Raw genomic sequence first — 16,664 nt, forward strand, 5'->3', positions numbered from 1 at the left:
CTGATCGCAAACAGGTTCTATAAAGAAAATCTGCATAAACGCAACTTTCGGAACCTGTGACTTGTTTGAGTAAATATGACAACACCCCATAAACCTCCCGTCGCCCTGGTTGAGTCACCACAACACACATAATGAGGTTCATATTCATTCAAACCGGTTTCACTGCTCAGGGCACCGAGGAGCTGAATCTGAAGTCGGCTAAAGTTAGATCCCAGCGGCAGTGTGTGTGTGTGATTGTGTGTGTGTGTTTGGCTGTGACCACATGTGTCTCCCTGTGTGTGTGTGTATTTGATGTGTGCACAGCTGTAACACAAGGCCTGGTGCAGTGCCGGTGAAGAGATGCAGCGGCGTGTGAGAGTGATGGATTTCCCAAGGCGGCCATTAGCCAGATGCATACCAGGACACATCATGTTCCATACACACGTCTGTGACATCAGACAGGAGGCACCGGGTGTGTAGCACCGTGCAGCAGTGTGGGTTTGTGTTATTGTGAGGTGTGCGTCTGTGTCAGAACGCACCTTCAGTTCTATTTCAGTTGTTTGTCACCATGCAGGCCACCATCATTTATAGAAGAGAATGTAGGTTGCAGAAGAAAATCCACCAATCACGGTTCAGCCTGGTGTTCTTTAAACTGTCGCACATCACACACGCTCTTTAAAGTTTCATTTCTCATGTCGACACAGGAAGAGATGCTTGACTTTCATTCTCTGATCTAAACATAGAGGATGAATGAACTCTAGCTTGTTCCTTACTGCTGCAGCCGGATCTGGAGATCTGCTGGAACCACTGAGGAGTGCAGGTCGAGCTCCTGGTCCTGGAGAATCGTGTTCATCAGTTAGATAAGACACGTCCTTCGCTCGTGCATGGGAACCAGGTCAGCCTCCCTCTCCTGATGGAAACGTCTCACGATGCAGGAGAGGCGAGAGAAAAGGAGAGAAATGAGCCCGTGAGCCTCCATCAGTCCTGGACGCTCACCGCCGGCCTCCAAATCACTCCATTTAAAAACCGCACCACATTGTCTCCTGTCACCGGCTGGACTCATTTCACGGCTCCTTCAGTGCCAACACAATGATGACCGGACCCTCGTCTCTCCCCCCCCCCCTCCCCCCCTCGCTGGCTCGGAGCAGAGGATGGTGGCGTTCAGGGAAACACGCCACTTCACCAGATGTTCCATTTTCCAAGCTCTTGCAGAATTCGTTAGCATGTATTAGCATCTAACAGCAGACAGACTAATCGGCCAGCAGGGTTTCATCTGTGAAGTCTGTCTGCTTCTTTAAATTCAAGTCCTGGTTCCCAACCTGTGGACGACGGCCCCCAAGGGGTCTCACTGTAAACACTGAGGGGGCAGCCACGAGGTGTTATTACTATTAATCTGAGCCAATCAGAGCTTTGTCGTGGGATTAAGGAGAAACCTGCGTCTTCAGGCTGCGATGAAGTGGATCCGGATGCACACACAGGTTGTTGTGAGACCACGTTACACACACAACAGATTCTAGATCAGCTCGTGATCTCAGCTGCCGTCATCATTGTCTTTTAGAAAAAACGACAATCACCAACTGAAAAGGATCCACAAGTTGGTCGTCAAACGATTGTTTCACACACACACACTAACACACACATACAAACACACAAACACATACACTCTGTGGTCGACCCACATTTCAACATTGTTCAGTGTCTCCTGGTTCAAGAAGCAGCGTCGGCCTCGTTCAGACCAGCTGTGTAAAGACATGAAGATGAAGCCATGGGGTCTGATCACATGTCGACATGAGGAGGGGTTTTGTGTGTGTGTGTGTGTGTGTGTGTCTGTGTGTGTGCATGTGTGTGTGTGTGTCTGTGTGAAACAATCAATTATTTCATTAGACTAATAATCAATCACCGACTCTTTTGCCGATCAAGCAGGAACACCAGATTTCAGTTTGTTCCTGCTGAGTTGTTATTTTAGTTTCTGACTGTTACTCAGACATTTGATATGATCAGTGATCGGTGGATTAAGTGTTTCACAGAACCAAAACACCGTTTTTAAAGATAAATTAAAAACACATCTTTAAATCAAGTTTGAAGACACAAGCAGCAGCGACAGAGTCATTTGTTTTATTGATCGTGTCGATTTTCTCCTAAAGTCTTAAACCACATCTACGTAAACACTCGTTCGGTCTCATTGTTATTTAGAATTATTCCAAACAGCAGTTTCTCCTCATGAGAAATGTTCTGTGCTATTTTCAGGCGACAGCTTTCAGTCGCAGAAGGTGACGAGTGAATCGCTGGAGGACTTTAAAGAAGTGCACAACCTCCCACCGGTTTGATTCTGTTCTTCAAGGCTCTTCTGTGTTGTTGCCCCCCGAGGGCCGAGGTAGTCCGGGTGAATCCGGAATGAGTCGGGCCGTTTCATTGTGTTCAGCCAGGAGGAGCGGGGGGGAGAGATTTAGTGCTCCTGCAGAAAGATAGCCGGCTCTCTGGAGAGCGGGACCTGGACGCTGCAAACTTCTGGCTGTGAGCAGCATTTTGATTTGTTGTGCTGTTCCGGAGAAGAATCGGCTCCCGGGTTGTGTTTTGTTATCTTGCATGGTGTCGTGTTGTGTGTCTGTTTACTATGCAGCGTGTGCTCTGCACTGACATCACCATCAAGGTGGTCCGTTGGAACAAGGTCTGTTAGAGTGAAGATTTACATCAGAGAGAACAACACTTTATTAATGTGAAACATTTCCTCAAACAAGAATTTATTTATGTTGTACACGTTAAAATATGAACCACTGAAAGTCACAACTCTTACTTTCTGTAGTTTCCATTTTCACTGACTCAGTTTTATACCTACAAACATGTTTCTGTCTAAATTTTAACGATTAGACCAAAAATAAAAAGACAAACATTTTCTTTATGAATAAAATATTTTGGAAAACATCTTTTATTTTAGTTGAATATTTGGTAGATAAAAACAATCCTTATAAAAAGCTTTACCTGTCATATATAACAAATTTGTTGGAGATAAAGATGGAAATAATACTTGATTACAAGTACCTGAACTAAGTACCTAAGTAAAGTATGTGAGGGAGTAAACATTTAAATAAATTCCACCTCTGGATTCATGTCGATTTTCTTATTCCACCTCAGTCGCTGGATGGAGCCGATGACCTTGGAGCGTCTGTGTGTGTGTGTGTGTGTGTGTGTGTGTGTGTGTGTGTGTGTCTGCGTGTGTGTGTGTGTGTGTCTGTGTGTGAGAGATACGGATCTCCTCTCCGTCGGTTCTGCCGTTGTGACAGATGAGCGCTCGGCCAGCGGAGCCACGCCTCCGGCTCCCGGTGGAGCGATGACTCCACTTCACTCTTCCTCTTCATTCATCGTCTTCGTTCTCTCGTCTGATTGGTCCTCGCGGCCGCTGCAATGCTAGCTGCCATGGCAACCGGTCACCCTCCCCCCTCCTCAGTCAGTGGGAGAGAGAGAGGCATGCTGGGTAATCTGACTTCACCTGGAACATTTCTCCTGGGGGGATTTTTTTCTGTCCTTGAACCATTTATTTCCCTCGTCAGACGCCGACCCCCCCCCCCCCCCCCCCCCCCCCCGGACTGAATTAACTTCAATCATTATTTATTTATCTGTCACTGATTCAAATCCACATTTACACACGTTATGAAAACTATGATTTGACAAAACACTCGATTGAACCAGGAGAACGAGCTTTGAATCATTTGTCTGATGAGCGTTTTCGGTTCTCGTGACTTTATTTCCTTTCTCTGCCGTCCTCGTATTTGCTCCCACATTGGCCCAGTAAGGATGCGATGGTGGGGCGACTGGTATCTGCTCTGCTCCCCCATCGCCACCAGTAAGCCCCTGACTGTGACATTGAAGCTTCTCATGTCCCCACTCTCTAACCCTCGAGGGAACAGAATCCAACAGGACGTAGATTTGCTGTGATTGAAGCTGTAACGTGAAATCACAACATACATGGTCAAAGGTGACGTTATGATTGTTTCCTACAGATGAGGTGAATCATCTTGACCTTCTCTGACCTTCTCTGACCTTCTCTGACCTTCTCAGAGTCCCACCGACCCCACTGTTCCTGCAGAGCCACGGACTCGTGTTTATTTTCATTTCAGGGCCACAAATGATTCATGAGACTTCAAAGGCTCTTTGAATGAGACACAGGTAACAGCCGGTCTGGGTTCAAGCAGGAAAGAGAAAAGGAGCATTTGAAGCCGCTGTGTGCAGGAGGGTTGAGGTGAAGCTTGTTGTTAAATGTTAAATGAATCAGAAAGTTTACCTTTAAGAAATTAAGAACAACAAGCAGCTCAGATTGTTGCGTCCTCACATGCAGATCATTCCAGGACGATATCAGTGGAGACTTGAAGCAGCTTCAGCATCGTAGTGAATGGGCCGAAGCTTTAAGAGGATTCAGTGAGTGTAGATCTGTTCGTATAGAACCTGAATCTGTTCAAACAGTGTGTTGCAGCAGCTTTCTGCTCATATGAGTTAAACCAGATGTGTCTCGAGCTTCTGTGTATTTTAGCACTTCCCCTATAAAAAGTTACCCACACGTTAAACACCCTCACATACTTCTGTGTGCAGCCTGTGTGACACCAGGGGACATCAGGTTTGTTCACGTTCAGCCTGACTGCCGCCACGTCCAGTGTGTGCACTATGTGTCCTGACACCCGGTGGTTTGATGCTGCAGGATCCCCTCCGCTCGGGCCTGTGCACAGTTCATCTCAGGGATCACTCCCAGTCCGGCAGTGTTGGTGTGAGAATCATCTCTTTCCAGTTTGTTAATGTGGCTTTGTGAAAGATTGACAGGTTTCTGATCTCAGGCAAAACAAAGAGTCACTTCAACAAGAGAACAATCTGCTCCCTTTGGAAAACCTCACAAAAAGGTGTGGAACCCTTTTTTAAAACACGTCTATCTCCTGCTGCTGTTTCCTTCAGCCCCCCCCCCCCCCCGCTCTCTCTCCCTTCCCTCCGAGCCAGTGGGAATCCCGAGTGACGACAGAAGCTGATGCTGCAGTAAAGCTGGGACGTCCTTGATGTGTCGCACAATTAACAACGAGCTGCAGAGAGAGAGGAAGATGGAAGCTATACACAGTTATTCACTCTTTTCTAAGGCAAAGGTTACCACAGCCGTCACCCCCCCCCCCCCCCCCTGTTTATAGATATACAAAATATGAACCATGTGTTTCTCAGGCCTCTCCCTTCCTCAGCTGCAGCCCCCACGTCACGCTGCGTTACGAGGACCGAATCCCCCGAGAGGAGACGTCAGCACAACGTTAGCAGCTGACCTTCTCCTCTCCGACACGTGCACGCCGCCCAACACGAGGAAGCAGCACGAAGAACCTCTAGTGAGAGATGGTTATGGTTTGAAACCAGAAGTTTTAGTTTGTGCCAGTTGAAACTTTCATCAGAGTTTTCAGCTGCCAAAGATCTTCCCAACGTACGAGCTGGAGTTTCCAACCTGGAGAAGAAACCGAGGCACTGGGAGAAAAGAGATGATTCTCAAATTCTGAAAATGTGCTTCAGGTCTTTGGCCGAGATGTGATTTGACTTTCAGGCCATCCACATATTATGTCAGGCTTCAAAACTCAATCATGCAAAAAGCCTTTTTAATATTAGATTTCAAACTTTGAAAGCCGTGTCTCCGTTTCCTGATCCTGCACGAGGTCGATCCCTCATCATTTCGGCCCCCCCCCACTTGGTGTGAGTGTTGCTCATCAAGGAAAAGATAGGAGGTCTCGTATCTTCTATTTAATCTGGCCCACTTAAAAGAGAAGAAGTTGTTGCAGTTCTTTATCTCAGAGTTTCATCCAGTGTTCTGCTGCCGGCCTGCTACACTTAATAATACACGGATGCATCTGTGTTATGGAATGTGGCCCCCTGCTGGTTAGAGAGGAGATGACAGCTCACACTCCAGTTGTGTCGGGCGTGTGCACGTTGTTGAACTCTGTCACCGGGAGGAAGAGGCGTCTCGGTGCAAACACTCGGCTGACGGCAGTTTGTTTAGCTTGTGCTGGGCTTTGTGTTTATCATCACACGCCTGAGAAGAGACGAGGAGTGAGTGTTTGTGTGTCACTGTGTGTGTGTGTGTGTGTGTGTGTGTGAGTGAGTGTGTGTGTGTCACTGTGTGTGTGCAGAAGAAATACTCTGCATTGTGAGCGTGTTTGGATTCCTCATGTTTGAGCAGTGCTGGACTTTCCAGGTTGACTAATTGCTCACCTCCTCATTTGTGTGAGTGTGTGTGTGTGTGTGTGTGTGTGTGTGAGTGAGTGAGTGGGAGTGTGTGTTTGTGTGCATGTGTGTTTGCCTGAGGATAATGATCCTGTTCATGAATCCACTGCAGTAAACGTTCAGCTCTTTGTTGTCAGAGAGGAAATGAAAGGCAGGAGCCATTGTGATCCATCCCCCCACACACACACACACACAAACACACACCTCAGTGTAAACAGTGCGTCTGAAGTAAATGATGTTGAGTACATAAACTGACTGTAGCAGTTTTGCTGAATCACTGCACACAGATGATCGAATCCCTTTTTGCACGATGGGAGGAACTCAACATGTGATGAGATTAACTGAAGTGTTTAAATGTCAGAACTATTCTCTTCACCATCTCTTCCACGTTCACATGGGAACGTTTGTTTCAGTGCAGGTGACTTGATCCGTGTGCCTCACTTTCCTACATGTGCAGGTGGATTATCGGACTTGGGAGGTGGTGGACAGATCTGACACTGTCCAATGGTTCCAGTCCCAGTGCACTGTGAACTGGTGCAGTGAAGAAAGCCTGGGTCTCTCAGGTGTGTCGAGTCGGCCACTAAAAAGAGAGTTAACCCAACGCCCCCTGTGGAAACACCTCAAATCTTCACATTTTGACCATTTGTCACCTTGACTCAGGGTGAACTGATTTCAGAGGTCAAAGGTCAGAGGTCACAGTTATACGAGTGTTGAAATGAATGTGTGTCGACTCTGCTCTGCTTGGTGGAAGGTAACTCTAGTCGAGGATGTTTTGTCTCATCGTCTTTAAAGGTGAACGCAGGAAAATCTTTAAACAGGAACCTCTCGCTCAGAGGAGGAAAAGATGGAGGAAAGAAAGAGAAGAGGGTTTTCTTTCTTTTGTGTCCAGCTGTTTAACTTCAGTCGGATCAATAATCATCCAGCCGAGCCAGAGGTGTGAGTCAGTGTGAGTCTGTGTGTGTGTGTGTGTATTTTCTGCAGTGCGACCTGTAGAGAAGGAGTCTCGGTGGGAGATGAGACAAAGTGAAAGAACCAGATCATCAGGTCTCATTCTTCAGGCTCCCCTCCCTCCCTCCCTCGTTCTCCTCCTCCTCCTCTCACTCCACCTTCCCCCTGCTCTCTGCCTCATTACTGAGGCTCTGCTGCGGCTGGAGGACAGGTGGCTTCCCTCCTGTCGGCGGGGGGGATGTGGAGGAGAAAGCTGAGGATCAGCGGGACTCGGGCGTCACGCAGGAGCAGCTCGGCGCCGTAAGTGCAGGGCGGCGGCGGCGCTCTTTGATTTGTGGATTAGATGTCAGTAGAGTGTGTGGGGGGGGGGGCTGTTTGTTCTCTTTCAGAAAACACAGAGACGAGCTTCTTTGATTTTTTTAAAAACCTGCCTGTGTGTCTGGATCATATCGGGCTGATGATGATTTGATTTATTGCAGTTTCTTTTATATCGTGGTGCTGCAGCTGGAACGGGCATCGTTCATCACACAGACTCCAGTAAATATATATAAACACACATTACTCACTTTATTTCTCGCTATAAAAACAATCCTCACATTCATCCATAATGAAAATAGCCCTAAGTTTCAGGCGCGGTCTCTAAATTGCTCTAGAAATTAATTAATTGGAATAATTTAGTCAATGTCAGTGATTTCCCGAGGGAATCGTCTGTGAGAAAACACAGCGTTGCATTTTTTAATAAATGTTTTTTGGCAGCAGATCTGATATAAAGCGTTCTTCATTAGAAAGTGGAACCTGTTTAATTTGTTTTGATTGTATTTATTATAGCTCTGAGCTGAAATAGTTATTTTCACACGTTCCCTCTTCTACCTGTTAAACCCGAGGTTCTCCAGCTGCTCGGGGGAAAGGACGTTATCTCATATTTTCCATTCCTCTATTTTTATGGCTGTTGACAGGAGAGAGTTTCACCAGACGATAGAAATGATTGTAAACGGTGGAAAGGAATGAAAGCTGCTCTGTGCTCGGCTTGTTATCCTCCGAGTCTGAATCACAAGTCGCTGAACACGGAGCTCGTTTTGTTATCTCTGAAATTAATGATTGGAAATGAAAATGAATCCTTCTGCCGACATGCACTGGTGACATATCTACTTCCTCCTTGTATACACAGTCGATGGTGCCTCTTGCTTTTTTCTGCAGACTTAATATCTATATATATTTTTTGCATCACTGCATTTAGAAGATTTTACTCTTTTCCACACATGTGATAAATAAACCGTCCGCTCGTTTGACACCTTTCCATCCTTCAGCTCCGGTTGATTCACGGTTCTCCGGCTGCTCCGGCTCGTGTGAACGCTCACATCCATATTTCAACCTCCGAGATGAAACTGCAGTAAAAGAGAATGTTAATGAGAAGCTGTTGAAGTGGAGGCAGATCGCAGCGTGATGTCGAATCGATGTGAGAGGAGCTGGAGCAGAGAGACCTCCAGCTTCACGGCTCTGCTTTGTGACTCCAGTGTTTATGATGTTTACGGTTCCTGCTCTGAGCAGATGATTCTTCAGACCAGTTGGTTTTGTGGAAACGTGGATTTGAGCTTCAGTATTTTTCACGATCATCAGCGAATTCATCTGCAGCTCCAGAGATCAGTTCATAGTTTTAGTTCATTTTCAAGCAAAGGACGCTGAACACTAGTTTCTCAAATCTCATTTCCTGCTGGACAATGTGTATTTATTCTTTTCCTCTTTTTCCAGTGGAAAGATAAACATTCTTCTTACGCGACCGACTCCAGTCGACTGTGTCTTATTTATTCTGTGTACAGAAATCCAGTAGATGACGTAATCCCACTGTGTGACCAGTGCCAAGTTCCCACAGTAACCAGCTCTGTGGTTTCTCTCTCCTCTTCTCTTCCAGGGCGGAGAAGACCGAAGTATTAAGTGACGACCTGCTGCAGGTAAGAATCAATCTCCATCCAACGTGTGTGTTTCCTTCTGATTGTGTTTTGTGCCTCTCGCCTGAAAGAGACTCTTCATTTTCTGCAAAGTATTCTGTGTGAATAAAGGACTTCTTCAAACGGTAATGAGCTCTGAAATTGAATCTCTTTGTGAGACCGAGGGGGGGGGGGTCCCCGTTGAGCGACTCGGGCCGCGACGCTGTAATGGTTCTGTAATGGTTCTGATTAATGACGCCTCAGCGGCATCAGCTCAACTCAGTGGGTTTCATAATGAGCTGAGAGACGTTTAACTAAGAGGAGATGGGCTCCATGAGCTTCACCTGCTGAGCTGGTTCCTGTACAGAGAGACAGACAACTCTATTCTCCAGGAGGTCTAAAGGCCAACAGGGATCTGTCCTCCAACTGTGTATTAGTTGTAATGTATATCTGTGTGTGTCTGTGTGTGTCTGTGTGTGTGTTTTAGGTGGAGAAACGTCTGGAGCTGGTCAAGCAGGTGTCCCACAGCACCCACAAGAAGCTGACTGCGTGTCTGCAGGGCCAGCAGGGCGTGGACCTGGAGAAGAAGTCTGTCAGGTCGCCCTCGGTGAGAAGCAAACACACAAACACACAAACACACAAACACACAAAGATACAAAGCAAAAATCTGTTTTACACATTTAACACAGAAATGAGGCAGATGGGAAAAAGATCATGAAAGCTTGATTATCAAGTGTCTCCTTGAAGTGAACGTTAAACAAACTGATGAGATGTAAACTGATTTATAAAAAGACAAGGACGGATTGTGACTTCAGGTCCTTCTGTGATTTATTTGATTCATTAATTGAAAATGATTTTTTCCAGTATTGATCTGTGACTGATTCATTTGTGTGATTGTTTTGTCTTTGTGCAGAAAAAGCTTCCTCTCACAACACTCGCACAATGTTTGGTGGAGGGGGCGGCAGTGCTGGGAGACGAGACTCTACTGGGGTGAGGACACACACACACAGACACACACACACACACACACACAGACACACACACTCATCATTGATTATCTGTAGTCCTGGGAGCATTTTGTGCTGAAAGGCGCTGACATGGAAAGGAATGTTTTTATCAGCCTCTGACCCAGAAGTGATTTTTCTCTTCACATCCAGAAACAGAGTCAGACGAGAATCAACCTCATTAACTCACTGGAATATTAATTAACTCATATTGAGCCTGGAGCGTGTGATGAGTGTTGATATTGTTCGTGATGCCGTGTCCATCCTGTTGCTGCTTTAATTCACATGGATCTTGTTAATTTCCCCCCCCCCCGCCGAGTCTTTGCTGATGTTCCCCTCGTTTTCTTTGCCGTTGCAGGAAGATGCTGAAGCTCTGCGGCGAGACGCAGGACAGCCTCGCCCAGGAGCTCATCATGTTCGAGCTCACCATAGAGAGGGACGTGGTCGAGCCGCTGTACGACCTCGCCGAGGTGACGACGGGATCATTGTCATCATCACGTCGTGCTTCCTGTGATCTGACACATTCGATTTGGAAAATTAAAAAATCTCTTGTGTTTTTAAACGAACATTTCCAGTCGATTAAACCCTAAAAAATGACCTCAAGACACATAATGAGAACAGTAAAGATATAAAACACTTTAAATTGGACCCAAAATACATCACCTCCTAACTAACAGTCACATCTGCACACAGACAGACTCACACACAACCATGTGATCTGATCTGTGGCTGCTCTTCTGTCCCTCGTCTTGTTTTCGCAGGTGGAAATCCCAAACATCCAGAAACAAAGGAAACATTTAGCAAAACTGGTCCTGGACATGGACTCTGCACGCACACGGTGAGTCTGTGTGTGTCTGTGTGTGTGTGTGTGATCAGAGAAACTTCATCCCCTGGGAATAGACTGGTCCTGCAGCTTCCCACTGACTCTCACTGGGATCTGATTGTTCCCAGTGGACATGGTTCCTCTGATTCTCCTCACGCTGCAGTTTCCTTTGTGAAAACCTCAGATTCTGTTTGTTTAATTCTTTTTCAACAGCCGGTTGCAGCTGTTTATAATAAGTTAATTGATCTTGATCCATAAAGTTTGTGGCTTTCCCCTTGAACCATATTGTGATCATTGCTTTAAGGTGAAATAAGTTAAGTTGACAAAACTTCCCTGATGCTCGATTCACCACGTTTCAGCGTCTGAATCTTGAGGAGTGAGAAACTCAGAGTGACCTTGAAATCGCTGAGTCATCGCATCAGTGCAGATTTCCCTCTCGTCCAATCAGAGACTGTTCTCTGATCGCCGCCTCGCTGTCACCAGAGCGAGCAGTGACGCGGAGGAAACTGATTTCACTCGCTGCGACTTCCATTTATTTATTTATTTATTTTATTGACCCAAATCTGAGAGTTCCTGCCGTCACCCCGATCTGGACTGAGCTCCTCTGGCAGCGCCGCGTGACGCTTCAGACACTCGACTCAGACAGGAAGTCTGGCACAGGGACGAGAGGAGAGAGAGTCAGAGGAGAGAGAGAATCAGAGGAGAGAGCGTCAGAGGAGAGAGAGAGTCAGAGGAGAGAGTCAGAGGAGAGAGTCAGAGGAGAGAGAGTCAGAGGAGAGAGAGTCAGAGGAGAGAGAGTCAGAGGAGAGAGAGTCAGAAGAGAGAGCGTCAGAGGAGAGAGAGTCAGAGGAGAGAGAGTCAGAGGAGAGAGAGTAAGAGGAGAGAGAGTCAGAGGAGAGAGAATCAGAGGAGAGAGAGAATCAGAGGAGAGAGTGTCAGAGGAGAGAGAGTCAGAGGAGAGAGAGAATCAGAGGAGAGAGAGTCAGAGGAGAGAGAGTCAGAGGAGAGAGAATCAGAGGAGAGAGAGAATCAGAGGAGAGAGAGTCAGAGGAGAGAGAGTCAGAGGAGAGAGAGTAAGAGGAGAGAGAGTCAGAGGAGAGAGAATCAGAGGAGAGAGAGAATCAGAGGAGAGAGAGTCAGAGGAGAGAGTGTCAGAGGAGAGAGAGTCAGAGGAGAGAGAGTCAGAGGAGAGAGAGAGTCAGAGGAGAGAGAGTCAGAGGAGAGAGAGTCAGAGGAGAGAGAGTCAGAGGAGAGAGAGAATCAGAGGAGAGAGAGTCAGAGGAGAGGGAGTCAGAGGAGAGAGAGTCAGAGGAGAGAGTGTCAGAGGAGAGAGAGTCAGAATCAGAGGAGAGAGAGTCAGAGGTGAGAGAGTCAGAGGAGAGAGAATCAGAGGAGAGAGAGTCAGAGGAGAAAGAAACTGTTGAGGGCCCCCCACGACCCTCAACAGGAGTAGCAGTCTAGATAATAGATGAACGTATGAACTAAGTTTATCTTTCATATATTTTCATCTGAACTTTACTTCAGTAGATTTATGTTCAGGTCCTTTTTGCTCTGCTACATGTTTACAATGTGTGTTTACATATTCACATAGTTTTTAATCAGAAATATGAAATAAGAATCGTTGATTGTTGTGTTTGACTTCAGCTCCAGTTGTTGTGACTCCACACCATGTTGTGTTTCCAGGTATTACCAGTCCACCAAGTCGTCAGGACTGTCCAGCAACCTGCAGCCGACAGGAGCCAAGGCCGACCACCACCGGGAGGAGATGGAGGAGGCAGCCAACCGCATGGAGATCTGTCGAGTCAGTCTTCACTTTACACCTTGAATTGAATCAAGTGTGACCAGCACAGCTCCCTGGAGCTCGTCATCAAACTCATTAAGGATTTTTAATGTTTCATAAACGAGTCCTGTGTCTGTCTCATGTGTTTGTGCTCCTCTGCCTCCAGGATCAGTTATCTGCAGACATGTACAGTTTTGTGGCCAAAGAAATTGACTATGCAAGCTACTTCCAGACAGTAAGTGCAGCGTCTCTGCAGCCGGCGACATGAGGGAGGCAAAGAAATACTCCTCCTCTTCTTCTTCATCTTCATCTTCATCACGTCTTCCTCTCTCTCCCTTTCTCTCCGTCTCTGTGTGTAGCTGATAGAAGTCCAGGCCGAGTACCACAGGAAGTCATTAGAGCTGCTTCAGAGTGTTCTGCCGCAGATCAAAGCTCATCAGGGTGAGTCGGAGACACAATCACACACACACACACACAAACACACACACACACACACACAGACACTTGTGACTCTTAGGAGGGTTATATCCATATCTGCTCTCAGATCTGAACTGAATCTCCTCACATTATCCATAAAGGCTGGACGTTCCCCGTCGTTAAGTGCAGGATTAAATCTGCATGAAGGACACATTTCAAACAACCAGTATCTTTTCCACGGAGCCAACATCACATTCTCTGCTAGAGCTGCTAATGTGCGTCGTGCCGCTGTGCATGTTTATGAGTGTTACTCTGTGTGTGTGTCTGTGTGTGTGTGTGTTTCACAGAGACCTGGGTGGAGAAGCCGTGCTTTGGGAAACCATTAGAGCAGCACTTAGCGCTCAGCGGGAGAGATATCGCCTTCCCCATCGAGGCCTGTGTCACTATGCTGCTGGAGTGTGGCATGCAGGAGGAGGTCAGACTCACACACACACACACACACCGACCACACAACCACAGACACACACACTTATAACTAAAGGGCAAACTGTATCTAATGAGGTCAATGCTACAGTTACATTTTGACTTTGACTCTTTAATTAGTGTGTGATGGTGAGACATCCTCTGATGTCCCTGGAGCTTCACTGGACCCAGTTCAAAATGATTTCCATTAACAAATCAAAACTAAGCTTATGAAAGAGGTTATTTCATTTCTAATCTGATGTTTTACAATATCCACAAAGAAATACCTTTTTTTTTTTTAATTGGATGTAAAGTAAAGTGAATTCAATCCAGTTAATCTAGTTGAATTTGGACGTTGAGAGTAATTGATTCTTGAAGTCAAAGGAAACACACTTTCTTCTAAGAGTATTTTTACTTCAGTAGTATTTGAATGTGGTATTTCTACGTGGTGGTGGAGCTGGTTTTCCTTCGTCTGACTCGTCCTCACGTTGTGTCTCAGGGTTTGTTCCGAATCGCCCCCTCTGCCTCCAAACTGAAGAAGCTGAAGGCGTCTCTGGACTGCGGCGTGTTGGACGTGCAGGAGTACTCCGCAGACCCGCACGCCATCGCAGGTGAGCGCCACACAACACAACACAACACAACACAACACATGAGCTCCTCAATGGGAATGTGAGCCTGTGCTGCTGAGACAGTTACCTTCAGTTTTGGGGAATAAACAGAATCCACGAGAGTATTCAACAGATAACTGGGATCAGTGTCAGACAGATTCTCCGTCTAGTGCTGTGAAGAGCAGAATCAGTTTTCTTGGATTCTTTCTGTTGCCGTCACAGATCGTTTTTTGAATCGAACCCGTGATGGAGCAGCAGAGAGAGAAAGAGAATCTTTCCAGCTCTGATGAAGATGTTATTGATTTGTTGCTCGTCTGAACTGAAGCTCGCTGCTGAATCAAGTCTCTGTCAGATGAAAACCTGATTTCTCTGATATGACATCTTTTCATATTTGAAGCTTCAGAATATGTGCTCAAAATTTATAAATGAAATTTATAAACCAAACTAAAACTAGGCAATTTCTTCAAATGTGGTACGATGGATGACTTTGACCTGAGTAAGAAGTTGTAGTAAGTCATTTGTTTGTCAAAGGTCAAAGGTCAATGTCAATGAGGCTCAAAAGCAATAGTTTCTGCACTGTTGCCCCCTGACTGAATAAACAGGTGTGTGGGTGTTCCTGATAAAATGCTCAGTGTGAGACCCACCTCCTCTATCACAACAAATAGACAAATGATCCCCCCCCCCCCCCCCCTACACACACACACACAGCAGAACTTGTTGGTGGAAGTGGCCTCTCTCCTCTCCCTGGTCGGCTGCGTTCGTGGGATGGAACACAAACGAAACCAAGTCAGGGTTTCCCTCCCCGGGAGACATCTGCTGTCATTCTGTCTGCGTGTGTGTTTGTGTGTGTGTGTGTGTCTACGTGCACGTCAGTCTGTGTATTTACTGGCATGTCGTGTGTGCGATCGGTGCTAAACACATTAGATACCAAGAATTATCTTGAAACCACAGCCGGCCCCTCTGGTTTGATGAGTCTGCAGTGAAGAGCCAACTGGTTATAACCGAGGCTGAATGGAAGAACGCCTGCACGCAGATCCCCCCCCCCCCCCCTCCAGTGGGACAGGCTCACAAATTAGATTTCCAGTTGGAACTAACTCAGTTGAACACGGGATGGTCTGGGAGGGATGTGGCCACGACTGGGATTCATTTGTCTTCCTGCTCATGCTCCAGAAAACACTGACGACTGACTGGTTTAATAATGGGACTTACTGGTTTCCTCCTGATGGGTTCAAAAAAATTACATCTCCCAGTTTTGTGGTTTTTGAGTGAATCAGAAAATGAGTCCAAGGAGGTTTTAAAACACATGCGTCTTGATGAAGAGATGTTCTGCCTCCTCTTCCTCCACATGGACGCTGACCTGCTGATCCCTGCTGAGTCGTGTCCCTCGTCCACAGATTCTGAATGTTCATAGTGATGGAGAACCCCCCCCCCCCCGTACATCACATGGACCTGCTTCTGTATTGAGTCGTTAATATGCCGATCAGAACACAGCAGGTTTATCATCATCCTGCTCACGTGCTCATGGATATTTCCCCGCTGGTCATCATATAGACGCCTCGAGCTCCTGCTGACACATCTATATTATATATGATACTGTATATATATATATATATATATATATATATATATTCATGTTTATCACGGTTTCCTGTTGACCTCTGCAGGGGCCCTGAAGTCGTACCTGCGGGAGCTGCCTGAGCCTCTGATGACCTTTGAACTCTACAACGACTGGATCCAGGCCTCGAAGTGAGGATCTGTTCAGGTTCATGGTGTTGTTCCAACTTTGTCTTTAGCTTTATTTATTTACCCCCCCCCCCCCCCCCCCCCCCCCCCCTGTCGTTCCGCAGCATTCAAGATCAAGACACGAGGCTTCAGGCTCTTCTCAGCGCCTGTGAGAAGCTCCCCCCCGCCAACAACAACAACTTCAAGTGAGTCACAGTTTCCATGTTTCCCTCCTGACATCAAATAATCCAGTTCATCTCAAATCATTTGTCTTCACTTTGTGATTCAGCTGCAGTCAGTGAAATGTAGAAACCATAATCACTCATATTAATATTTTAACGTCACACTGCAGTAACTGTTGTAATAATTGAAAATAAGCTTTCACCAAACAGTTGATTATTCACTTAACCAGAAGATATGAAGAAACATTATCATTTATTATGAGTAGTGTTTAATATGATAAACCTCTGTTTTAGGTTATTTATATAAATCTAGACATTAAGAATGATTGAAGCATTTTTTGAGGTTTAATAAACTTAAAAACTCACTGAGGCATGTGTATAAGTTTCTGACCTTTTCAATTATTTCATGAAGTCATTGCTTAGTGAATATCTGTTTGCTGCAGCGGTTGAATTAACCTCATTGTTATTTAGATCTAGTTGAGGAAGGAAAGTTCACCTGAATCAAGGTGTTTTTATTCCTCTGCGCCGTTTATGTCCGTCCATCCGATTCTTGCAAACATGTTTGTCTCCTCGAAGGTCAAAG

General features: G+C 46.2%; 1 protein-coding gene across 2 annotated transcripts in view; it reads left to right on the forward strand.

The window, feature by feature from the left end:
- The window catches only part of LOC133976143 (rho GTPase-activating protein 44-like), a 43,595-nt gene that overhangs the window by 19,621 nt on the left and 7,310 nt on the right, over positions 1-16,664 (forward strand). For both annotated transcript variants that reach the window (XM_062414260.1, XM_062414259.1), the window contains exons 2-13: positions 9,068-9,107; positions 9,571-9,690; positions 9,997-10,073; positions 10,446-10,557; positions 10,849-10,925; positions 12,594-12,711; positions 12,857-12,925; positions 13,050-13,131; positions 13,455-13,582; positions 14,069-14,180; positions 15,842-15,923; positions 16,025-16,105. In XM_062414260.1, the coding sequence (XP_062270244.1) occupies positions 9,068-9,107; positions 9,571-9,690; positions 9,997-10,073; positions 10,446-10,557; positions 10,849-10,925; positions 12,594-12,711; positions 12,857-12,925; positions 13,050-13,131; positions 13,455-13,582; positions 14,069-14,180; positions 15,842-15,923; positions 16,025-16,105 (1,098 nt within the window). The remainder of the gene's footprint in view (positions 1-9,067; positions 9,108-9,570; positions 9,691-9,996; positions 10,074-10,445; positions 10,558-10,848; positions 10,926-12,593; positions 12,712-12,856; positions 12,926-13,049; positions 13,132-13,454; positions 13,583-14,068; positions 14,181-15,841; positions 15,924-16,024; positions 16,106-16,664) is intronic.

The sequence above is a fragment of the Platichthys flesus genome, chromosome 20 (genome assembly GCF_949316205.1).
Source record: "Platichthys flesus chromosome 20, fPlaFle2.1, whole genome shotgun sequence".
Taxonomy (NCBI): domain Eukaryota; kingdom Metazoa; phylum Chordata; class Actinopteri; order Pleuronectiformes; family Pleuronectidae; genus Platichthys; species Platichthys flesus.